The following is a 26237-nucleotide window of genomic DNA, read 5'->3' as shown; positions in this document are numbered from 1 at the left end:
TAAAATACAGACTAAACACATGTGCTGTGGACGTTCTATTAGATTATGAGGAGCTCTTGAAGTTAGAGACAGTCTCTTATGTGATTGTACCACACAATTGGGTCCTGATCCCATAGGAGGCATTTGGACATTACCAGTATCAAACTTGAATAATAATGAGTATGTTTCTTGCAAAGTATTTATGGAATTTTTTATAAAATGAAGAAGAAAAGTTTAAATATATGGAATGTTAGTGTTCTTAACGTGCATTATCTACATCTCACTATTCTACTAACTACTGATGTGACCACATTTTTAGTGGGGCATGGAGGGGTGCCACTCAAACAGTTTGGGGAAATTTGGATTCTATTATACATAACTTCAGATACAATGTTTCACTAATTCTAGAAGTAAAAATTCAAAAATGCTTGTGAAATTAGTCTGTGCCTTGTAATAAAGGCACATCGGGGTTGAGGGTGTCACCTGATTTAGTAAATGGTAGGCATTTTTATTTATTTATTTATTTATTTTAAATTAAAGGAAATACTCTCCTACCCCCAACATCTATAGTCACTGCCACAGAATATCACCAGAGCTTCAAATTCTGAAGCAGGATTTGTACAGGAGGCTAGATAATTTTGAGACCAATATTTCTAGTCAGGCATGCTGAGGAGGAATGATCAAATCTCATTGCTTCAGGGATGCCGATAATTACTGCAGGGGTCAGAAAGAAAATTTTTACTTCCCACCTCAAAGATCATTGGTCAACTGGCATTTAAAAAACAAACAAACGTTATTCAGAAACAGTAGCTTGAGGCTACTACCAGAGACAGAATACTGATCTGATCTGCCATAGCAAATGCAATGGTCCTATAAACATTTTGTTCTCCAAGGCAAAACAATGGCTAGGAGATTTATCATAAGAAGCATTAGAGACCTAGTCAGGCTGGTTTACACTGCCCTGCTACAAGTGGAGCATCTATGGGTATGTCCAGTTTGGCTAGTTACCTTTTTCAGGAGCATAAAATGGCTGTTACGATCAAGAGGAAAACATATCTACACTGCAATTAAACACCCACAACTGTCCTGGTTTTAGCAGACTCAGGCTCACAGGGCTCAGGCTACAGGACTGTAAAATTGTGGTGTACACGTTCGGGCTTGGGCTGCAGCCCAGGCTCTGGGACCCCAGGAGTGGGATGGTCCCAAACATCTTCACTGCAATTTTGAAGCCTCACAGCCCATGCCCTGCAAACCCAAGTCAGCTGACATGGTTCCGCTGCAGGTATTTAAATTGCAGTGTAGACATATACCCTACATGTTTTCCTCTTAACCTTAACAGCCATTTTATGCTCCTGAAAAGATAACTAGCCAAAGGGAAATTCTGGAAGTAAGAGAGAGAGCTAAAAACTCATGCTATTCAGTCCATACATTCACAAGAGCAGAACTGGGAAAAGCAATAGTGCAAAACTGTTGATAATATCTGCTAAAGGGAAGCCCACCACTAGAATTAACTATTTATTGTTTCTTGAGCACTCAAATGTTTGCTAGGCATTACATAAACAAATAAGAAGGAAATTTGCCTGTCTAGGGAGCTTATGATTTTAATAAATGACAAGATGCAACAACTGAGAGCAACAAATAGCAGCACAGCAGAAGAGTTACATATACAAGGTTATGCAATTATTTAAGTATGTCCCAGCTGCATCTTAAAAATTAGCAAGATATGTTACATTACTTTTCTTTCACAAAAGGTGTCATGAGATCTGTAACTTTCATCCAGTCACCCAAAGTCAAGAAAGGACCTTTTCCCATTTTAACTGAAGTTTGTAATCCTGTCCTCTCCTCACTTCTGCAAGCTCTACACTTTACTGTAAACCAAGGGTAAGAGCCAAGTCCTAATATGGGACATGATCCTTTGGCCCAACTGCTATCAACAGACCCAAATCAACCCAGATTTATGCTAGATTTACAGAAATGTAGACAGGGACTCACCAGCAAGTTTAAGAGGCAAAAACAAAAAAACAAACAAACTAATGGGTAACCCTAATCAAATGCTAAAAATAAAAATGCAAAATCCCCTAACATGTGCCAGAAAAGTAGCCACATGATTAGTGACCCTGGCATGAGACAACTGTCTAATTTTTTTTTTTTTTTAAACTGTGACATGGCACATGTCCAAGTGGGGCAAAGAAATAAGGACTAGTTTGTCTTACCAGAATTCTTGTGTGCTGTGCCTTTACCACCCTGTGACCATTTTTAGCACAAATGGGTCAAATAAAGTTGCCCAAATACTTTGTCTCATTGTTTACTTTTATTTCCCCATCTGTCTGTATTAAAAGTAGTAGGCACCACAAGGTTTTTGATTCCAGTTACGTTCATTTGTTTTCATCACAGAATATATGGTTTAAAATATAAAAGTTATTACAAAGTAGCTTACCGGACATTTTCTGGCCTCAATTTATCCAGCACCATCTCTATTAAATCAGGCCTAAATTCTTCAAGTAAATATTCAGCAGCAAGCACTTCTTCTATAGGATAATACTAAGAATAAATAATAATAATAAAATAAAAAAAAAACATTTTTGACTAGAAAACATTTTAAATAAAAAAAGCCTTATTGCATTAAGCTAAAAAGATAGCATTTAATAGTAATTATTATGAAGAACAGAGAGCTTTTATATTAGGTCCTGAATACATTATTATATGGTAATCTAAAAAGCCATCCACCCTAACTCCAGTAGTTATTAATATAAAATTATGTAAAAATAATATGTAAAATAGTGACCCCTGGAGGATATTTTTAAAGTTAAAAGCAGCAAATAGTAAGTGTACACAGACTCTCAAGAATTCACGTTTCAGAACTCTAAAATGATCCTTATAACCGTAATTTAGCCAATTTTTCAAAGGAAAGAACATCTCCAGTATCTAAGAACACAATATATATTGTTTCAGTAATTTGGGGTTTTCAAATATTTCTTTAGAACTCCAAGTTACATGATCATTTTCCTTAAGATACTACCATGTAAGCTGGATTTATAGAAAAGTATATTTTTGGACTGTGTGTTCAATGGGCACAAAGGGAGGTACAAATTGCAACCTCTGCAGGCAGCGATGGTGGAGTTAGGATTCAAACTGGGGAATGCAAGCAAGCTATTGCAAGGATTCCACCAGGTAACAGCGTGACCCACTCGTAAGCATGTGTTACTGGTCTGCCTCTGTGCCTATTCACAGAGCATAGGAGTTGCTACTCTCCCCACATACAGAGACTTAGCTCTTTAGCTTAAGCTGTAGTAGCACATGTGTTTAGGTCTGAGATTCCCCCATTCAGTCCCTGGTGTGTATGCCAAAGGAGTGACAATGGCACCTGTACTTTCTTGCTGGGGTCTCTATCATTGCCTAATGATGGAAACTGCCTGGGGGAGCTACTCAAAATCAGTGCATCTCCTAGACAGCTTGGCTATGGCTGTGCTGTCTGTCTAGCTGGACCTTCCTAGTGAAAGTATAAAATAGCACATCAGATTTCAGTCTCAGATACACAGTATACATTGCTCTTCCACCTATACAGGTATTTTTATAGTTCTAATTACCATAATATCCGAGTGCTACATTTGAAATTATAATTTGAATCTCTGTCCTCCTTCTGAATCCTGCAGGACAACTAGCTTGACTGACTGTATGTTTGGGGGATTATATGTATATTGGTGTGTGAGAGCAAAAGACTGCTTATCTGGAAAAATCATATATTGATTGTTTGAGATATGCTGCAAATTGAATCTGGCTCAGCATAGCAAAAGCAGTCACATACCACTCCCTAGCTGCACAGGTACATTGGTTTCAGGCACCCGGAGCAGCCAGCTGAGAGGTAAATCACTGCAGGGCTGGGGACACCCAAGACAGTGGGCTCCTACTCCGAGCCGGGATCAGCTGCTAATCCCAGCTGGGCTGGAGGCAGGAGGATGGGACTTCCTCTTCCTCTTCCCCTGCAAGGAGTGGCAGGGGCTGTGTCAGACCAACCCCCAGAAACCTCCTCCAGCTACACGAAGCTTAGCATCATCCCCTGCTTCCTGCCCTCATCACTCCTCAGCTGTGGAAGGAGGGGTCACTGTACAGGGAGCTGCTCCCTCATCTGCCCAACCCCCATGCATCTGGACCTCTCATATCCGGACAACCCCGCCAAGCCTCACCCCGTACACCCAGAAACCCCCCCCCCCATGTCCTCCAAACCTGAATCCCACCCCATTGAACCTCAATCCCTACATCTGGAGCCCCCTAAACCCAGACCCTGTCTCTGGACCCCCACCCCTGCACTCATACCACCCCCCCCCCAAGCTCCCTGCACTCAAACCTCAGCTCTGATGAGCTCCACGCCCCTGCACCACCCTGAGCCCCCACATCCAGACCCCCATGCCACTGACCCCCAACTAGCTGCACCCAGAGACCCCCATCCCACCAAGCCCCACTCCCCCAGCACCCAGATCCCTCTGCTGAGCCCCAACCACTTTCCCCTGGAAGCCCCTGCAGGGTCCCATTGCCCCTACACCTGGAGCCCCCACCCCTCAAATGAGCCTCTGTGCATCCAGATCCCCCCCACACTTAGACCCCTCACTGAACTGCCTGCACACAGATTGTCCTACACAGAATCCTCTCACCCCACACATGGATCTCCCCACAATGAGCCCCTCCACACATGGACCCTGCCTGGTTGAGCCTGCCTGCCTCAAACCTAGTGCACCTGGCACAGAGGCCCCAGGGTACAGGGCCCCAGGGTGTTTCTGGGGCAGGCCCAGGCCTTGTGCTATGTCAGGGACTCAGTGGTAAGGCTGCACCCGCCCATGTCCCTGGGATAGGGGGGCGGGGAGGCTGCAGGGTGATCTCCCACCTTTGTGCACTGCCATGCTGGAGCCTCTGCATTTATTTATTGACGAAACTTGCAGAATTTTACAATATTGTGCACATAATTTTTAGGCGCATAATTTTTATTTTTTTGGCACAGAATGCCCTCAAGAGTAACTAGAGTATGTCTTGTGAAGGAACATAAAGAGCTCTAAGTACCCACTTTACAAACATCTAGTAGGGATAATGACATCCTACATCTAGTAGGGGTGCGTCCTTCAGGGATGCAGCTGAAATTGCTTGCCCTCTGGTGGAATGGGCCCTCGCCCCCTTCGGAAGGAAGGACCCAGGCCCACCCACTACTCTGGGTCGCAGCTCAGGGATGCTAAGAATACCACCTACATTGCCTTCTCCATCAGATATTTTCTAAGTCTCTGTTCCCAACCCCCAAGTTCAACTGGGGGGGGGGCAGAAAGTGAAAGGGGAGGGAAAAGAGTGGCAGATGCAGCACCTGGCAGAGATGTGAACCTTGCCTAGGCAGCAGAGGCAACGTTGATGTTTGTTGCTCACAGAAGAAAAAAGAGTGAGGGCAGGAAAACACGTTTTTGGACTCTGGGCATAACCCCAGACTTTTTTTTGTATGCGGGTGGGGAGGTTGAATTCCCCAGGTGGGGAAGAAATGGGGTAAAAATACTAAGTATACTATGCTACACTATACCATAAAAATTACTAAACTCCTAAAAACCAACTATACACAATATATTTAAAGCTATGATGCAGCAGAAAGGAGGTGAGGACACCAAAGATTCCAACTCAGACCCTGCGGCGGAAAGAAGAAAGTGGAGAGGCATCTTCCCACACCAGCCTTTATGCCCTTGGTTTGGAGCACAAGGAGAACTACAGTGCATGTGAGGGGCAACTGACACTGCTTGTAAAAAGATTCCAGACTCAGGTGCATGGCACACATGCATACCCATGTGTGGAATACACATAGAGACCATCACTTGTAGAAGAACATCATCATATTTATTTCCATTCAGATATTGCCCAAAATACAAATGCTTTACTTACATGCAAAATCCCTCCAAGCTTTGATGTATAACCTCGTGGTCGTTCTTTATCTTTAAATCTGAAAGCCACAGCATTTAGATCCTAAAAGAAAAAATCAAATCAATTATGCATGGGAAAGCCATTTTCTACTTTGTAAGAATAAAAAAGTTTACTTAATACATTTTACACTCAAGATCAAACTAGGCATTTGGTCAAATAAATAAAGGACTGGACATTTGATCAACTGCCCGTCAGTTGCTTACCAATTTAAATAACCAAATGAATCACTGTATTACCCTTTCTTGTACACTATCATATACAAAAAAACAGTTATCATCCAATAAGTGAAAATCCCCTGTGATTTTTTATCACTAGGTGACTACTACTTTAGACAGTAATCCAGGGATATCAGCTATTACATTCAAATACTTCAAAAAGTAGCTCAGCTTGAGAAGGACAAAGGCTTGTAGCTGCCACGTAGAGCTGACTAGGAAGGATCTGCTCCCAAGCCAGCTCTGGGACTCCTCTCTCCTTAAATCCTCCCCGATTTACACATGGGGTTTTGCAGCTCTTAGGTCCTAAGCAATAACATTTAATAAATCCATGACCACCAGAAGAAGATTCTTGTTGCACAACTTCTCTTACAGACAAAGCCTGATCAGGATTTACATCAATTTCTTACTAAGGGCACATGTTAAACACTCAAAACTGGCTATAACAAATATTCCCTCCGTTCTTCTTAGAACACCTAGAATACAACATATTGTTGACTTTTGTATATGTCTGAAACTTTTGTATATGTTTGAAACACTCTCCTCTCAGTTACACAAGTGCTGTAGTACCTATACAGCTAAGCGATATCCTTCATTACCAGAAAACCATTTTGATTTAACTTATCAATTTTTTGAATTATCCTCTCCCCCAAAAAATGATAAAAATCTGATTTGATATTTTTTTTTTGTAAGACGGTATATCTCCTGCAGCTGTTTCCAGTTAATTCTTACACAAAGTGTTATATTGTTTATGGAAACTGAGCCTAATATAGCTTTACAAGCCTTAAAAACATTCATGCTCTTTTCTCCTCTTTTCATATATCCAAATTGAAGGAAAACTTCATAGCGAAGGGGGGAAAACCAAGCTGTTGATATTTCATGAGCTCTGGCAGCTGTGGGAAGGCTATGCAGGAGAAAGTAAAATTTACACAGCAGGATCTTCAGAAAGGAGGAGCAGCATCGTGGAACTGAAGAAAAATTCTAGAGTAGGGATCAAGACCAGAGGCTGAGCGGGGATAAACTGGAGAGGTTGATGGGGAGAAGGAGAAGAAGGAAGCTGCCCAATTAGCATATGTGAGCAAAGGGTTCGAATGCAACAGGAGCACTACAGATGTTTCTTTATCTAAAATAGCACTTTAAAACTTCCATTGCCAAAGTTTTTGAATGAAATATTCAAAGTGTTACACTGAACAAGAATAAAGAAACTAATACCTGCACTTTTCCCTTTTTTCTCCTATTCAGTCAGCCAATGGTAGAAACAGAGAGGCAGAAGCCTTTCAGAGCCCCTGCACAAGGCATAACAAGGAACTAGGAGGGTGAGAAAAGGTTTTACTGGCGCTGTCTTTAGCCACATGAACTGGAGAAATCTCCCTTGGGAGCCATACTACAAAGAGAGTAAAGAGTCATCTCTTTGCAAACACATAGCATGAAGATGGAAGGAATAAAGACGACAACTGTTGCATTGCTGGTCCCTCTACAACAAGATGAAGAGGGATAATAGCAGGGGCTGCTGAAAGCCATGCAATTGAAAAGCAGGGGTCTGATGCGAAGTGGCACTTGAAAGGGAATAACTTAAAAAATGAATACACTGAAATGGGAGTACTAGTTAGTGTAAAACACCATGTAACACTTATACTCTATAGTTTGTATTTTGGTACAACAGGCAATCAGTGTTTCAAATCATAATACAAATGGTCAATAGTATCATGGTCAAGTGGCTAGTTTGACAGAACATATATTTTGCTTGTAATGGCTAATTCACAGAGTAATATATATATATCTACATAAAAAAAAAAAAACCACACACACACACAAACTTCACACCTAAATAGGAAAAGACAGAGAGCGAGAGAGAAAAAAAAGAGAAAGGCCTTCCTCAACACTAACAGGGGCAAGGTAACTTATTTCTTCTGCTGTTTGAGACTGTCAACAAGGAAAGATTTTTAAGGGACCTTATGGCCATAAACAACAGAACTCCCTAAATAATTTTAGGCAGTACATGTAGCAAAAGTATTCAAACAGAAAATTGATTTTTTTCAGTTGATACTGTCTCTAAATTCCTGCAGACTCTGAATCCAGCACTGATGAAAGGAAGAAACTGCAGCTAGGGAGTAGCACAATATGGGAGGACTAGAGCGGATTACATTGCATTTCATTCCCAAAATGTAGTCCCACAAGTCCTTGGTGAAGACAGAGATCAATTTTTTTTATTTAGTAAGTATCTGGTGAAGCAAATTAACTTTTCTGCAGTGTACAACTATCTATCTGTTATGGAGTTATAGTCTATGGCATTCTGCAGCTTGTAAAACTTTGAAATCTAGAGATGCACATGACTGGATAAGACAATTAATCATTCTATATCTGATATCATAATTTACATAACAGACTGGAAAGGAGATACCAAGAAGCAATTACTGCTTTCCTGTACTTAGAAGTCATAAAAATCTATACTGACATAGGTTTAGCCAAATGAGACAAGTGCTTGAAAATGTTAACATTTGACATTTTAACAAAAAATTCTGTTTTTTATCTTGTCAAGTAGATAAAGATTTTCTGATTATTCTAAGTGGAAACTATTACTAGTTACTAAGTTTAACAGGATATAACTAAGGCCCTGATCCTGCAACATTTACTTGCATGAGTAACCCTTACATGAATAGTTCCAGTGAACCAATGGAGCCACTCTTATGAGTAAAGCGTTGTATTACATTTCACATCACCACTGAGAAGTGAAATTTTATTACTGAGTATTAATAAAGCACTTTCAAAGTTTGCTATGTATGCGCACACAATCACACAGAACTGGAGTGCACTTTAACAATTAGTTCTGCAGAAGGTACAGGATACAGCTGTACTGCCCAGGAGGAGTCCAATGAAGTAATCTCCTGAGCTCTTGTTCAACAAGGTAACAGAGAATACTAACCCCCTACATGCCTGTGTCAACAGAATTGTGCCAGATGATACATGGGGAAGAAGAAGGTCCCATCCATTCCCTACCCACTACCCAACTGTACCAGGTGTCCTGTTCCCGTTTTCCTCCCGCACCTGTAATAGAGATGGAAGAAGGCCAGGCAAGTGCATTGAGGGGGAGTGTAAAACTTCTCCCGACACCTCTAAGCAGCCATAGAAGGTAGGACCACGATCTAGACCACTCATCTGGCTCAGAAATAGCATTTTGTATTTATATTAAAAATATTGGTGTATCAAAGTATAAAGGTCCACTTTAATTTTTTAATAAATGTTATAGAGTCATACAAACTGCTTCTGCAGAATTGTAAAAGAAATTCCAATAGGGATTGGACAGCCATGGAATTTGGTTCTCTAACATCCAAATTCTATCTATAAAAACAGATTAAGAGAGAACTGCTACTATAAATGTAAAACTACTATACCTTGCACTCTTGGAAAACCCATTCCTGAGGTCCTTCCGTACGTAGTTTTTGAATATACTGAAACATGTGCAAAATTATATCTTCAACGTGCACTGAAAAACAAAGATTACACACTTAAGAATTCCTTGCATTCTGCATCTTGAAAAAAAATTCTTCACCTAAAAATAGACTAAAAAAAAATTATGAAAAGTCTAACCGTGGTTACTTAGGACTTGATTCAACAAGGTATTTAAGTATGTGCATGGTCCCAGTGCAGAAGTCAACCTGTCTATTTACATGCTTGAAATGAGGCATGTGTTTAAGTACCTTATTGAATCAAAGCTTTATTTTCTATATAATGCTTTGAACCTGTTAATTTTTCTCTGTGTGTAAGCATTATTATTTCAATACAGATTTATATGGTATTGTACATGCTGGATGGTTCATAACAGTTTATGATATTTGGGGAAATAATTAGAAATTATTATTAATAATTAAATAAGAAATTAATATCAAACATTTCTTTTATGAAATGGTCTTATTCAATACATTCATTTACAGTTGATTTCTGACTCCTTGATAAACAAAATGCCTGTCAACTTATTAAGAGGATCAGTGTCCAAAACACTTTCACAGGGCAGAGTCATGTATCAGAACAGAAATGTATTCAGCTTGCAAGTTATTAAATATAAAATTAGACTCTTTGGATAAGAGAATAAAAGCCAGAATGCATCTTGGTTTCTAATAGAGGAGATTGAAAAACAGTTCTTCACTTACAAAGCCCTTCCTCTGTCAGGTCCACGTTAATGATGAAGAACATGAAACCTCTAGCACCTTCTTTCTGTCCTCCAACCAGAGTATTTACCCAGCCTATGAAATTAAGAAGAAAATATATTACAAAAAAAAGTGTGTTCATTTATGCTGTTTCTCTAAATGTTTTTGGTGATAGTAATTTATATACACACAGTACGCACTCTGAAAAAACATTTGCGTCTAACAACTTATATGCGGAGTACCTATTACATAGACAAGTTAAAAGAAGGATTAAATAGACACAATATTATGAGACGCTGAAGAGGATATGTGCATGTAAACTGTAGTCCCCTGGCCAGTTTGGGGGCTTCAGAGAAGCAGCTCACAGGAGCTACCACAGACACTATCCCATTCAGGGAAAAGATCCAGGCAGTTTGCCCCAGCTGATGTGGAAGATGTCCGGTGATACTGGCAGCGGTTGATGGCTGCTGGCGTTACCATCAAGTCAAGAAGACAGTATGCTTCTCCCATTGTATTCACCAGGAAGAAAACCAGTATGCATGCAAATCAACTACTGGACACTCAACAAGAGGACTATTCTGTCCAATACATGATGTCATGAGTGGATGATTTTGGATTGTCTGACTGGGTACAAATGGTTCTCAGTTCTGCATTTGCACTGTGTCTATTACTAGATTCCAATAGGGGAAAGAGTTCAAGGAGAAAATTGCCTTCATTTGTCCACTAGATTCTACCAGTTTAAGCACATGCCCCAAGACATCCCAGGTGCCCCAGCCACATTCCAGAGACCGATGGAGAAGGCAGGGAGAGACTGATGGCAGTCTTCGTATAGCTTGATGACTTGGCTGTATTTAAGAGCACCCAGAGAAGCATGAAATTTGGCTCATGAAAGTCCATGATCGGCTAAAAGCAAGTGGGTTGAAACTATAAAGAGTAGGGCTGTCGATTAATGGCAGTTAACTCATGTGATTAACTCAAAAAAATTAATCACGATTAATGGCAGTTTTAATCACACTGTTATAAAAATAGAATACCAATTGAAATGTATTAAATATTTTGGATGTTTTTCTACATTTTCATATATATTGTATTCTGTGTTGTAATTGAAATCCAAGTGTATGTTATTTTTATTACAAATATTTGCACTGTAAAAATGATAAACTAAAGAAATAGTATTTTTCAATTCATCTCATACAAGTACTGTAGTGCAAACTCTGTCATGAAAGTGAAACTTACAAATGTAGATTTTTTTTGGTTACGTAACTGCCCTCAAAAACAAAACAATGTAAAACTTCAGAGCCTACAAGTCCACTCAGTCCTACTTCTTGTTCAGCCAACCGCTAAGACAAACACGTTTGTTTACATTTATAGCAGATAATACTGCATGGAAGCATACCTTCAGGAATGGTGGCCGAAGCAGATAGGGGCACATGAATGTTTAGCATACCTGGCACATAAATATCTTGCAATGCCAGCTACAAAAAGTGCCCTGCAAATGCCTGTTCTTACTTTCTGGTGATATTGTAAATAAGAAGCGGGCAGCGTTATCTCCTGCAAATGTAAACAAACTTGTTTGTCTGAGCAATTGGATGAACAAGAAGTAGGTCTGAGTGGACTTGTAGGCTCTAAAATTTTACATTGTTTTATTTTTGAATGCAGGGTTTTTTTTTAAATAAATTCCACATTTGTAAGTTCAGCTTTCATGATAAAGAGGTTGCACTACAGTACTTATATTGAATATACTTTTTCTTTTGTTGTTGTTTTTACAGTGCAAATACTTGTAATCAAAAATAAAGTGAGCACTGTACCCTTTGCATTCTGTTTTGTAACTGAAATCAATATATTTGAAAATGTAGAAAACATCCAAAAATATTTTAAAATGGTATCCTATTATTAACAGTGCAATTAATCACATGATTAATTGTTTTAATCACTTGACAGCCCTAATAAATAGATAAGTGCCAATTTTACCAACTCATGGTGAAGTACATGGGACACATTGTATTGGACAAAGGATTTGCAACAGATACAGCAAAGATGGAAGCCCTTACCATATGGTTTCAGCCTTACATCCTACATACAAATGCCAGTCTTAGTGGGCATGAAGCTGTGCTTTACCAGGAGCATCCAGAAGGGTAACATTGTATAGCCATTTGCTAGCCAAAGACCGTTGGACTCTGAGCAATGGTATCCTGCTCACAAGTTGGAGATCCTTGTGCTCAAGTGAGCAATGGTAGAAAAGTTTCAGGACTAGTTCTATGGGGTGAAATTCCAAGTCAGAATAGATAACCCGCTGACCTGTGCACTCATTACCACAAAACTGGGTACAACAGGATAAAGTTGAGTGTCTGAGTTAACAATATATGACTTAAGCCTGAAGTACCTTCTTGGGAGTATAAACATTGGTGCGGACACTCTGTCATGTAGACCACAATAGAACATAGACCGGTAACAGAACTGCCTGAGAAAGGTGACTGGACTGAGGCATGACTGAGTGTCTAGTTGTTGTATAGACATATCCAAGAGGACAGCCCCTCTCATTACTATTACTAGTGTAGGAGGAATAGAGCTACTCTCTCTTTGGAAACAGACTAGGAATATTGGAAATACTTTGGTCATCACTGACTACTTTACAAGGATGCGCAAGCTTACCCCACAAAGGATCAACTTGCATCCGCTGTTGCCAATGTATTGTAGGAAGAATACGCCAATGTATTGTGCATTATGGGTTACCTACCAGAATCCACACAGACCAAAGATGAACTTTTGAAAGTTGCCTCAGCAAGAGCTGCTTCATGTCGTAAGGGTAAAAAAAACCCCCAAACCTGGAACATTACCCATAGGGAGACCTTCAGAAGAGGTTTAACTGCATGTTGTTAAAACACGTTGGATACACAGGACTCTCAACAGAAACACAGTCAGAGTCAACGTGTCTCATCTTGTATATACCTACAATTATATGCATAATGAAGACACTGGACACTCAGCTTATTGACCAAACATTAGAAGCTATCTACCTGTAAAACTTTGTTTTGGCATTTCTGCTAATGGACTCCTACTCGGAGTAGCAAAGTCATGTCAGGATACATGGACTTCACTGTAGAGGCCTAAAAGAGTGTCCTTTTATCACTGCTAACAAAACATCCTTCAATCCTAGATCTGTCCTCTGAGCACGTGAATGTTGGATTTAGTCAATTGTGGTAAGGAAGCAATGTACAGGCTGGTGAAGTAAACATATGCACGAGGAATAGCTTCTGGTTTTATCCCCAACTGGCCAATGTTATGCCCTATGTTGGCAGGTGTGGGGTATCCCTTAAAGATTACTATCTGGCCCATGGCCCTCACTTCAGATGGAGACACATCAGTTCAGTATACTACCTTCAACAGACTACCTGTCTAAAAGAACAACTTCAAGAGACATACCATGGCCACTTCTGCTGCACAACAGAACAATTATAGTAACAAAGGACTCTATGACCCCCAGGCCAGAGACCAAGAATTGCATACAAAAAACAGAGTCCTCACCAGGAATCTGCACATTTCTGGGACTCACAAAACTGCAGAAAGGTGGAAGGCTGAGCCGCACATAGTCAAAGAGAAAATGCCTGGCCTGCCACTCTATCAACTCAAGCTATAGAAAGGAATGGGTCCCTCTAATATCCTGCACAGAAGTCATATCCTGACAATAGGACACTTGGTGAAGATACCAGTCAGGACCTCGTCACATTCATCTATTGTCACACAACAGATAATAGATCAACAATGGCCTCATATTATCACTCCATCTTTTCGTGAGAGGTCAGCAGAAGACTGTCAGTTACCCTATGCTGTTGCTCCTTCTGATTCAGGAAAGGAAGACATTGGCCACACAAACCTGCAATTTACTTTGTTGCTCAGACAGGTTAATTACCCATTCATTTGGCATTCTTGACTCCTTTGCCTGTTCCCTTCCCCTCCTTTTAATTTATCCCTATACTTTCCAGGAACAGAATATTATTTATGTTTATTTGTTTGTCCGTGTGTCCCAGCTACTATAAACTGTAATATCCTAGATAGAGGCCAAAGGGGTTATTAGTAAATGCACCTGGCCAATAGGTGGAGACATTGCACACAATGAACCACGGACCCCATTGGTCCTAAGATGGGTCACAGAGCCCCTTAAAGAGAAGGAATAAGAGACTACACACCACCCTTGAAGATCAAGGGTACCCCAGAAGAGGAACCATTAATGTACAGAAAAAATATACTCCTTCTGAGAAAGCAACACGTATAATTACCATAAGGGAAATATGAATGTCTATATTTCTTTGCAGTTGTTTTGGGCATTAACTCATTCTGGCAGTAATGGATATCTCAGTGATATACATTGTATGCATGGATGGTATTCAGTAAAATGATTTTGCAATTAATAATTTGGCTAAACTTCAATAAAAATATGTACAGAAAGTTACCAATCACAGTAAAATGAACAACAGAGGCCAAAGACATACCTTTTTGGTCATTGAGAGGTGCTGCCCTTAGCCTCAACATCAGTGACACAATACAAAAGGGAAGTCAATATGCCTATGTTTTGAGAGACAACCCAATTGTAGCAATGGGATCCAAGAAACAATAGTTTCAATATTTGAGGTTCTCTTTGTAACCAAAGAGAGAAAAAAGAATACTTGAGAAATGACTTAGAATTAAGATTTAATTTATTCAGATTTCTGATATTTAAGCTTTTAATTCTCAGAGGTCAACCTGAAGTGAAATATTGCTTCAAGGCTTCATGGTGTATTTAATGCACTACTTTTAACAGTTCACTTCCAGTGGGCTTACCTTTAGCTTTGAGTTCTGATAAAAGACTTCCTGGACCTTCATGCCCAATGAGATGACCAAGGTAATGACCAGGGTTTGATTTATAGTATTTCTGAAGGTCCGGTATTGGAAATGTGACATAAAGATTTCTAATGTCCTTAATAGGTACCACTTTGTAAAGTTGCTAGAAGTAAAAATAAAACATTCCACTGATTCTAGTATTTCATCTTTTCAGGAGCATACATTATACCCTCCTACACACACACCTATACCATACCATACCATACCAAAACAACAAAACAAACAAAAAAACCCATCCCATTTACTTAGAGTTAAGGTTACTTATGTGCATTTCTTATCAACACAATTGTTAAAAATTCAGGAAACAACAAATTAACCCAACATTCACAATCACAGTAATCTCAGCTCACAAGCCTTAGCACCCAAACACACACTTGGAATCCTCATTTCTCAATTTCTCTCAATCACATTCAAATGCACAATTTTAACTATGAACTTAGCTAGATTAAGCTGTATTGTCTATAGACACCTGCAGTAGTAGTAAAGTATATGATGGTGTTATTTCTACATGGAAAAAGTAGGAGAACAGAGTTACGGTCTGTACCCTTCAGTGAATGTATACCAGAAAGTCTCACAACTTACCTGAAGATGTTCTTCTTGGAAAGGATGTTCAGGAAATTCTGGTAATGGGACATTTTTGTTCTCTACTTCTGAAAATAGCTTCACTACCAAACTGGTCAGCTCATCCAAGGATTCTAAAAAGAGAATCATTAGAAACAGCACAATCATTGTCAGAAGATTCCAGCAATCTGGGACTTACATATTTTTTTTAGAAAAATAATAAATTATAAGGTTGGACTTAATGGCTCCCCCATCACCAACAAGTGAACTACGATTATTTGGAGAGAGGGAATATATTCTGAGATTTATTTTTATTACTTATAGATAAGGTTTTGTGCTTTATAAACCTAAAGGAAACAAGAAAGAGCACCTTAAAAACAAACACACCTACACCCACACACCAACAGTTTGCAGGTCAAATTAAGGCTGCGGAAAAACAAACAAAAGATGTTCACAGTTCTCTAATCAACATGTAATGTTACAAACCACATGTGCTGCCATACTAAAGCAGGATAGCATGAGTTAGACACGTGAGGCCTGATCCAGCAGTCCATACTTGCACAAAACTCCCATTAAGTAATAAATAATAATAAATAATAAATAATAAATAATAAATAATAATAATACCACCTAGCTCTTATATAAGAGCTTTTCATCAGAAAAATTTTAAGTGCTTTAAATGGAGGTCAGTATCATTATCCCCATTTTAGAGATGGGGAAACTGAGGCACAGAAAGGTGAGGTGACTTGCCCCAGGTCATCCAGCAGAACAGCGGAGGGGGGTAATAGAACACAGGCAGTTCAGTGGGCCTACGGTTATAATTCCACAAGCATAGTTTGTCAATTAATTTCATATTAAAAAGACAGAAAGGCGAGGTACCACAGAAGTTGATGATAAAAAAAGCAGATGATAGAAGAGAGACTACTAAGGGGGGGGATATGATAGAGGTCTATAAAATCATGACTGGTGTGGAGAAAGTAAATAAGGAAGTGTTATTTACTCCTTCTCAGACCACAAGAACTAGGGATCACCAAATGAAATTAATAGGCAGCAGGTTTAAAAATCAAACAAAAGGAAGTACTTCTTCACACAACTCATAGTCAACCTGTGGAACTCTTTGCCAGAGGATGTTGTGAAGATCAAGACTATAACAGGGTTCAAAAAAGAACTAGGTAAGTTCAGGGAGGATGGGTTCATCAATGGCTATTAGCCAGGATGGACAAGGATGGAAATCATGTTCTGAAGTGTCCCTTGCCTCTGTTTGCCAGAAGCTGGGAATGGATCACTTGATGATTACCTGTTCTGTTCATTCCCTCTGAAGCATCTGGCATTGGCCACTGTCAGAAGACAGGATACTGGGCTAGATGGACCATTGGTCTGACCCAATATGGCCATTCTTTTGTTCTTATGATAGCATATACTCTTTGTAGCCCTGATTTAGGAATGTACTTAAACAGGCAAGTAGTCCAATGAAGTTAGTGGGACTACTCATACGTTTAAGATAAGGAAAGTACTCAAGCACATGCATTAAACTGGGATGTACAAGTCTACATATGGTATGTTTATGTTCCATACAATGTTCAATGTCATTGCCGTAGCAATTTATTTTTTCTCAAAAGCAGTATTTTCTAAAAGTAGACAGTTCATCCTATTATTACCAAAGATGTGAGGTGTTCTTATTTAAAGCATGAGTATTTCCACATGTTACTTTAGAGGCAGACAATTTAATTAATAATAAAATCTGTCAAAGTACTTTCCATGATTTTAAAAATTTAAATTTCACATATTTTGTCTGATCATGTATTGACCCCCCCTTATATTATTGTAGTTTGGCTCATGAGTACTGGTCTGCCAGCATATTTAAAAGTTTTTCAACACATTGTTATTAAGCTTCTTAAAACCCTCACAAAAAATATAATCCTGATTCTAGGAGGTGTTGAGCATCTGCAACGTTAACTGACTTAATTTAGAATCTTGAGTGTGCAGCATCTCTGAAATTAAGGCTTTCTAATCTAATTTAGAAATTTCTATAAAACAAATATCTAAATTAAACTTTGGCCCTTCTATCTTTGATTATATGTCCTGTAGGTCATTGTGGAATTACACAAACATGCATCAGAGAAAAATCACAAATTATGCAAAGTATTTTCAGACTAGATCTGCTAAACTGATTGTGGTAAATTTCTGAAAATATATTCATATAAATTTTAAAAACCTCTCTTATCTGAGGCACAAGTACTCCTTTATCATGTAGCATTCTGTAGCAAGTTTTAGGATTGGAAAAAAAAATTCTGTAAATATGTACACACGCTGAACTGTGCGGGCAATGAGTATCCTCACTGACTTCAGACTGCTCACAGTGTATAAAATTAAGAACATCTTTACAGGATTGGGACCCTAGCCTCCTTTGTTTAAAAGCCTGGAGAAAAATCTTAGCTGATTTAAGTATGTCTTATTTTCTTCTATAAGAATTCAAATAATAGATGTAAAAATCACACTCAGTAAGAAACTACCATTAAAAGTTTGGTACTCACCTCGTCCTAGGACACAAATAGCCATTAAATTTGATGAATAGTAAGTGGAATGGAACTTCAACAGCTCATGTCTTACATCTATTCCTTCTTTAGTTGGTCTAGTTTCCAAAGTGAATTTGTTCCCTGTAATACAAAAGAAAAATCATGAAGATATTTATTGCTGGACACACATACAAGTTATATGAATTTAAAAACTGAAAAAACCCTTTCTGATTCTCCTGTCTTCAAGGTGCATGTACAAAGATTTATTTATTTATTTTTAGATAAAAGTACATACCAAAAACATCAGATTGGACAAATATCAACTAATCTCATCAGGACCAATCAACTCTTCCATCCTCAACCCATTCCTTTCTTAAAAGGCTGGGAAAACAGATAACTTTGCAGTAAAGCTTACAGGTCAGACTCTTTCAGATAAACGAAAATTCCCATTTAAGTAGTCACAGCTATTCAGTTTTGAAGGTGTCACATTAATGCACTGATGGCAACTTTTACTGTAAGAAAATATTTAGGTTTGTAGTTAAAGCAACAGTCTTGTCTGGTGCAAGAGTAATGAGGTGACACTAGAAAAAAAAAAGTCAGAATTTGTGAAAAACAAGATGAGAGTTGAATTCTAGTCCATTCCCTTTCACTTGGAAATCTTTTGTTGCATTCACGTGGATGTAAAAGAAACATACTAGAACTCTGATAGGCTACCAACTCTAAGACTAGTTTTACATTACAGCCAAACAACAAAGAAACCAGAAAAAAGGAACATTCAATAATAAGGTAGGAGGATGGAAGCAGGACAATAGGTGGAGGGAGATAATAACACAGGATATGCAACAGCAAGAAATATAAACATGCTGTTAAACAAATCTCCAACACAGGTAGCAATTAACATACATCACCAAGGCAATAAGTAAACACCAGGCATAGTATAAGCTTGTACCAGAGGTTGCAGGTACATTTAGTTTCAGGTCTTCAACCAACCAAAAACCACAGATATCCAGTATACAAAGTCTTCATGAAAGGATTTATTACTTTTATTTAAAAAGTTAGATTTGAAATTGAAGTAAAAAGAGCATACAAACACAAATATAGTTCTTTAAAGTTATTTGTTTTTAAAATGTTTGGTTGTTTTTTCCCCTGGTCTCCCTCTACCTCTGCTAAGCAGACCACAGATGTCAGGAACTTATCGGACGTTATAGAGCTCAGCCTGAAGCCAGAATGTAGAAGTACATGTTCCAAAGACTCACCTAAATGTTTAAGTCTATCATTTCCATTCCCACAGAAATGGACAATGGATTGGCAAAAAACAGGGCAAGGTACCAGATGATTATTTATTAAAAATTGTGCTGCTAGGATATATATGAGTGCCAGAAAGCATCTGGGTATGTGGGTGGGTGGGCAGGCAGAGCACCAGACAGTGCTTGATGTCTGGGAGAGGTGGTTGGGGTAGAGTGCTGGAAGGTATCTAGAGTCAGGGGAGGGAGTTGAATCGCTGACAGATGTCTGGGGCTGCTGGATTAGGTGGGCAATGAGTGTATGGGGGTTACTGGTGACTGAGTGGGGATACTAGGAAGAAAGCTGGTGGGCTGTCTATCCAGCATGAGAAGCAGCACAAGGAGAGTCTGCTTGGCTGATGGGAGAATAGGTTCCACAGTGACCCGTTGTGGTCTGAAGTAGGAATTACACCCATTCCTGCAGCCCAGCAGAATGCATAACATCTCAGCTGCAGACAGGGCTGCCACATGTGTGCATCATGCAAAGGTGAGACACTTGGCAACCCTCTGTGTAATTAAAAAAAACCCACAAATGAAGGCTCTGGTTCTTCAGCTCATATATGCAAACTGTCCTCTTTAAAATATTTGATTACAGAATTGGGGCGTAAAATAGTACTATAGATATTGAGAATTATCATCTTAGTATTATTACTACTACTGAATTTGAATATATTTCAGGCACTCTATCTAGAAAAGATCTGTAATCCTGACCAGCCATAAATCCCCACAGCTATCTATGGACATGACAGTTGCATAAAGAAGAAATATTTAAACAGGAACTCTTCTAACCTGCAGAAAATGTTTTCTGAAACTTTCTGGATTCCTCCTGGGATTGGCACAGGGATTTAAAATGATTCCCCGCCCCTCCTCACCCCCATCAGCACAGTACTGATTCATGAGCACCAAACCCTGGCTCGCTGAGATTACAGAAACTGTTTTTTCCTGATTAGAAATTAATCTACCGACACTGGATTTTCTCCCATGGATCATCAGATAGGTAACTTGCAACACTTTCCTTAGATTTTTCTCTGTACATTTTTAAAATGATTTCCCACTTCAGAGAGTTCTTCCTTACTAGGAGAAAGTCAACATGTCCTCATCCAAATAATCTTACCACTTTAGGATGCTAGAGCTGATTAGTCAGACACTGCATCTATTAATCAGCCTGAGAACCCTTCTGAAAGCCTTACATCCAAATGTTAACTATTAATTGAGAATCCAAGGACATCATCATCAATTGTAATAATGTTCTTATTTGCTCTCTAGGGGTCATCTCTGGCAACCCCACACTTGCAGTCCCACTATCCTCAAGGCATCGGATTTCTGTGGCCATAAAGGGGTTGATAAAGCCCTGAAAAAGCACCTGTTATCCAAGAATTAAACACAACTTAAATCTCTATTGTACTAGCACAATTTGCTAGCTAATATACTTATTCATTTGAAATTATCAAAAAAAAGCTCTGTAGTAAAGTGTAGAAAAGTAACTTCTGCGAAGTGAACCTAATCAAGCCTCTCTGTCCATTTTAAAGCTTTTCTGTTTTACATACATGGAAACAGATAAATGGTATCTAAACTCAAATATATTTTTATAAATGTTAATTTGAATTTTTCTTCAGCTGTTAAAGGGCACCTAAGGAGCAACAAACCCTGTAAAAGCCATTTAGCCACCTATTTAACCAAGGCCTCACTTTTCTTAGCCATCTATCGCTGTTGCCCACTGTGATTTATGCTCTAGATTTTGTCTTGATGCACACATCCATTAATTGCACCAGTGCTTTGCTGAGCTTTCCTCATTTACTTAACCTGCTCAGTTTGTCCTCCCAATGCAACAGTTGTTAGCAAAATGCTATTTGGCTGCTGGCAATTTAAATACTCTTCATCCACTTTCTCTCTCTCACAATGATTTACAGTCCCAACTTGTGAGACTCACTTCCAGTCGTTACAAAAGAATTGTATACTGCTGAAATCATCATCATAAAGGCTGTGTCATCACCAAACTCCTAGTCTTGTTTCAGTTTGTTCCATTTGTTTTGTCCAGCTCTTTTTTTAATCTATTGTGTGGAAAATGCAATGAATCACCACAAACAAACATGTATGGAGGAAAAAAGGAAATTGCTTTCAGTCCTATCTTCACCAATTTTACACAAACAGTCTCAGCATGCATTTTATGCAGAACTTTAACTGGGCATTTGTGTGTCTGGGGCAAGCAAGCATATTTGCACCCTCTACCGTTTTTTTCATCTTTTTCACACCATTCTTCCAGCCCTGTGGCTGCCGCACTTGCCCCATCCTGGTTACAGCCCTGATCTTAGGTCAGCTCTAATAGATGGGTAAGTCTATTTTAACAAACCTGTTCCAAATTTACTGAAGGGATGATTGGGATTTCCAGTAGCTTTCTCCAACTGAAACAATCGCCAGGCATCATTCATTAAATTCTTTTCATGCTCGGAATCAACAGCATTCACCTCCCTTTCCTTGCAGCTCTCATCAAACAGAGGGCATAGGAAAAACTGGGCAAACCTAAAAGAAAATTTTACAAATTTACACAACTAAAATGTAAACATTTTCCAAGTCAGGATTATTGCACATAAAAAAACACCCAATAACAAAAACCAACCCTCAAGCCACAAAGCCTAAAAACTCATGTAATATTTTAATTTATTGTTAATTAACAGTTTAAGACTAGAACCTCAGAACTCCTGAAACAAGTCCTGGCTTTCCCAGAGACTCGCTGTGTGGTTCTAGTTAAATCACATAATCATCTTCTTCCTAATTTCTCCATCTGTAAAATATCAACAATGACTTACTTACCATAGAAGAGTGTTGTGAAAATCCAACACTCTTGTTAATATAGTGCAGTGCATCCATGGAGGATGTCAAATGTTTATTTTTTAATATTTATCGAAGGTTATATAAATGGTACACAGACTTATACAAACCTAAGTAAAACCAAAAACATATAAACCTTGATCTGTACAAAATGCCATAAATACTATCACATATCACTCACTATAAATGCATTTCCTATAACTGATGCAACTCAGCCCATAAAATAATTTCAATCTTTCATTTTATAATTCATTTAATAACCAAGATGTTCATACCATGCAACTTTTGTCATTTTTAACTATTCACCATCATGTGATCTTTATTATTATAGCCCTAGAGGCCCCAACAGAGATCAGAGCCCCATTGTATTAGGCATTGTTCAAACACATAATAAATAAGGCTCCGTATTTGTCACGGAAGTCACCCTTCCGTGACTTTCCATGACCTCCGTGACTTCTGCAGCAGCTGGTGTGCCTGGCCTGGGGGCCGCCTGCGCAGCTCAGGCAGTCCCTGGGCCAGTTGTACCGGCTGCTGCTGCGGCAGTCTCGGTTCCCCCCTACCCTCCAGCAGCAAGAGTTTTTTTGGTGGGTTTTTTTTTGGGGGGGGGGTGGGGTGGGGGGGAGTGGAAGAGTTCAGGACTGGGAGTTGGGGTGTGGGACAGTGCTTACCTGGTGGGGGAAGCTCCCCGGAAGGGCGACAGCAACTCCCCCTCCTGCAACTCCTAGCTCCACATGCTGCTTCCGCAGCTGCTATTGGCTGCGGTTCCCAGCCAATGGGAGCTGCAGAACCAGGGCTTGGGGTAGAGCGGAGGCAGCACGTGGAGCTAGGGTCCCCGCTTTCCAGGAGCTGGGTAGGGAACCTGCCCCAGCCCAACCAACCTCCCCAACCCCAGCAGCCGGACTGCCCTCCCAAACCCTCCCCCCAAGTTTTAGTCAGGGGTATTTAGTAAAAGTCATGGACAGCTCACAGGCCGTGAATTTTTGTTTACTGCCCATGACTGGTCTATCACTTTTACTAAGAATACCCATGACTAAAACGTAGCCTCAAGAATAAGAGAGTCCCTGCCCCCAAAAGCTTACAATCTAAACAGACAAAATGTAGAAGAAGAAAATAATAATTGTCTCAGTTTTACAGACAGGAAAATTGAGGCAAAGAAGGCCTATCTCAAAGCCTATTAAAGGTAATGGAAAGACTCCCACTGAATTCAATAGAGCTTTGGATCACATCTTAAAATGACGTGCCCAAGATCACATGGAAAATCCATGCCTTAAACACAAGTCAACTCTAACAGTCAGTGCTACCAACCCCACCTATAATAATACAAGATGTAATGCTGTCAGCAAAAGTTCAACATATAATTATGATTTTGTTTCAGATATTACAAAATGTCAACCAAAAAAAGCCCCTCAGAAAACTAGAAGTAACAAATCTGTTCACCTGTCCAGTGCACCTTCTAGATGTTCATGTGACACATCAAAGTAATAATTGGTGTGTTCTCCACTGGTGAAAGCATTTGAACTTCCTGCATGCTCACTAAGAAACTGACTATACTCATTCTCTTTTGGGTACTTCTTGGTTCCCAAGAACAGCATATGTTCACAAAAATGGCTAAGCCCAGCAATGTTTGGGGGGTCTGATAATGAACCTGCGGAGAAAAATACACATTAAAGAAGCCATATTAGAACAGGTATAGTTTTTTAAAAAGCATTTAGATTATACTAGTGTGCAACCAATTATGTGAATTCTGTAGTTATGAAACTCCACTTAACTCCAGCCCCACAGCCATAGGAAAACAAACCGAATGTTCAAAACAGGTATTTCAAAATGAGCAACTTGGTCATCTTCAGAGGGCTCAAACTCGGTTTCTTCCTTCTGGGCCAGGCTAGGATCACTGTATACCCGTGATTCCTAAACTGAGGCCCACGGACCATTTTTAGTCTGAAGAGAACTGAATGATCATATGGTTCTGGTTTCTCCTTTGTTTCCAGCAGCTACACTGCATTAAAAGGCAGCTAATGATATACTAAATCAGGGGTGGCCAACCTGAGCCTGAGAAGGGGCCAGAATTTACCAATGTACATTACCAAAGAGCTGCAGCAATAGGTCAGCAGCCCCACATCAGCTCCCGCACTTTGCTCCCAGCGCCTCCCACCCACCGGCAGCCCCGCCAATCAGCATCTCCCTCTCCTTCCCTGCGCCTCCCTATCAGCTGTTTCGCGGCATGCAGGAGGCTCTAGGGTGGAGAAGCAAGGGCATGGCCTGCAGCAGAGCCAGGGGTTGAGCAGTGGGCACCCCCCGGCACATTGAAAAGTTGGTGCCTGTAGCTCCAGCCCCGGAGTTGGTGCCTATACAAGGAGCCATATGTGGCTCTGGAGCCACAGGTTAGCCACCCCTACACTAAATGCTTTGCTGATATTACATTTCCATGCAAGCCATTGCTGCGATTTCCACAAGGTTGCTATGCAATTGTGACTAGAAGGGAGAGGTGTCACTTCAAAAAGGGAGGGGAGGTAGTCCATGAGAAAAAAAAAATTATGTCTATTAAGATGTGATGCACACTATGAAAAATATTGATAACCTCTGCTATAAACTGAAATTCACAGTATAAGATTTCAACATTGGCGAGGCTAGCTAGCTACTCTCTGAAGTGTGTAGATATGAAAAAAGTCTAGACACTGATTTGTAACACATCTTTCCTGAAAGCTATGATATGTGAACAGAGAAATATCTTAGACTTTTCAGAGCTAGGAAAAGATTGCTTTTCTGTTACTGTCAGAGTCGGAAGCAGATTAACTGCTTTTGTTTTTCACCCCGGGCACTTCATGTCAACTCTCTAAGGGCTGTCTACATGGGAACACACTCAGGAAAGTTATGATGAATTAACTAAAGGTGTAAAGTTAATGTGAATAAATTTAAGACCATTTAAAACTGTGTGTGGATGCTCTCACTCAGAAGAAAAATTATTTAATTCTCTGTAATCCTCCAGATTAAGAGAGTGAACTAAAGCCACTTTACTTCTGGATGGGAGCATCCACATGATGGTTAAAGGAACTTTAATTTGTGCAAATTAACTTCACACTTTTAGTTAATCCACCTTAATTCTCCTGAGTGTTCCAGTGTAGACAAACACTCCCATATCAGAGATTAAGGTTTTCCTCTTGGCACATTATGCTGCTTTTCTTGCCCATCATCATTACAACAAACATGCATAAAACAAAAATCTAGAATGGTAGATAAAGCAAGACGGAATGATTTCTCCATCCCCTTTTAAAAAAAAAAAAAAAAAAATGGCTCCCTCAGAATGTGTAATCATATGGTTAAAATTACAAATCTGACCACTGACTGAGCATATATTACATCAGGAAAATTTAACTGGGTCTAATAATTTGTAACAGGATATATGGAGAAATAAAACTGGAACTCACAATAATAGAAGGCTGTGCAACCTGCTGAAAACAACTTCTGTAAATGCTACCATATTTTGTGCTATGTACCATTGGTTTATTTGCAACTAAAACACTGAAATTAGTGGCACACTGAAAGTAGGTCAGATTCCTTTTCCTCACAGAAACGTACTGCAGTAATTATTTGCAATGCAAAGTCAGTGGAACAGAATACAAAATAAATTCATTAAATACCTATGTGTACATCAAGTGCTGCTGAAGACTTATCTGTGGTGGGATCACAGATGAGCATTGCTTTGATGCCATTTTCCAGTTCTAATCCACGATATTCTCGCTTATCCTCAGGTGATTTGATAATTTCCTTTGCTATTCTCTTAATAGCTGAATTGCTCATTTTGTTATGAGTATTCCTCGGAAGCCTAAAAGAAAATAGTAGAAATTAAAATTCCTAATTTAACCAACTATCTCAGAGGATAAATTGTGAGGA

General features: G+C 39.5%; 1 protein-coding gene across 3 annotated transcripts in view; it reads right to left on the bottom strand.

Annotated features, from left to right (window-relative positions):
- The window catches only part of IDE (insulin degrading enzyme), a 98190-nt gene that overhangs the window by 54650 nt on the left and 17303 nt on the right, over nt 1–26237 (bottom strand). For all 3 annotated transcript variants that reach the window (XM_074959087.1, XM_074959086.1, XM_074959085.1), the window contains exons 2-11: nt 25985–26169; nt 23784–23991; nt 21868–22037; nt 18253–18375; nt 15740–15852; nt 15098–15260; nt 10283–10375; nt 9527–9618; nt 5884–5964; nt 2417–2520 (exon numbers count right to left, since the gene is read on the bottom strand). In XM_074959087.1, coding sequence (XP_074815188.1) covers nt 2417–2520; nt 5884–5964; nt 9527–9618; nt 10283–10375; nt 15098–15260; nt 15740–15852; nt 18253–18375; nt 21868–22037; nt 23784–23991; nt 25985–26144 — 1307 coding nt within the window. In that variant the 5' untranslated portion in view covers nt 26145–26169. The remainder of the gene's footprint in view (nt 1–2416; nt 2521–5883; nt 5965–9526; nt 9619–10282; nt 10376–15097; nt 15261–15739; nt 15853–18252; nt 18376–21867; nt 22038–23783; nt 23992–25984; nt 26170–26237) is intronic.

This window comes from Natator depressus, chromosome 7, assembly GCF_965152275.1.
Source record: "Natator depressus isolate rNatDep1 chromosome 7, rNatDep2.hap1, whole genome shotgun sequence".
Taxonomy (NCBI): domain Eukaryota; kingdom Metazoa; phylum Chordata; order Testudines; family Cheloniidae; genus Natator; species Natator depressus.
The sequence above is the reverse complement of the archived record's forward strand: the minus strand, read 5'-3'. Positions and strand labels throughout refer to the sequence as shown.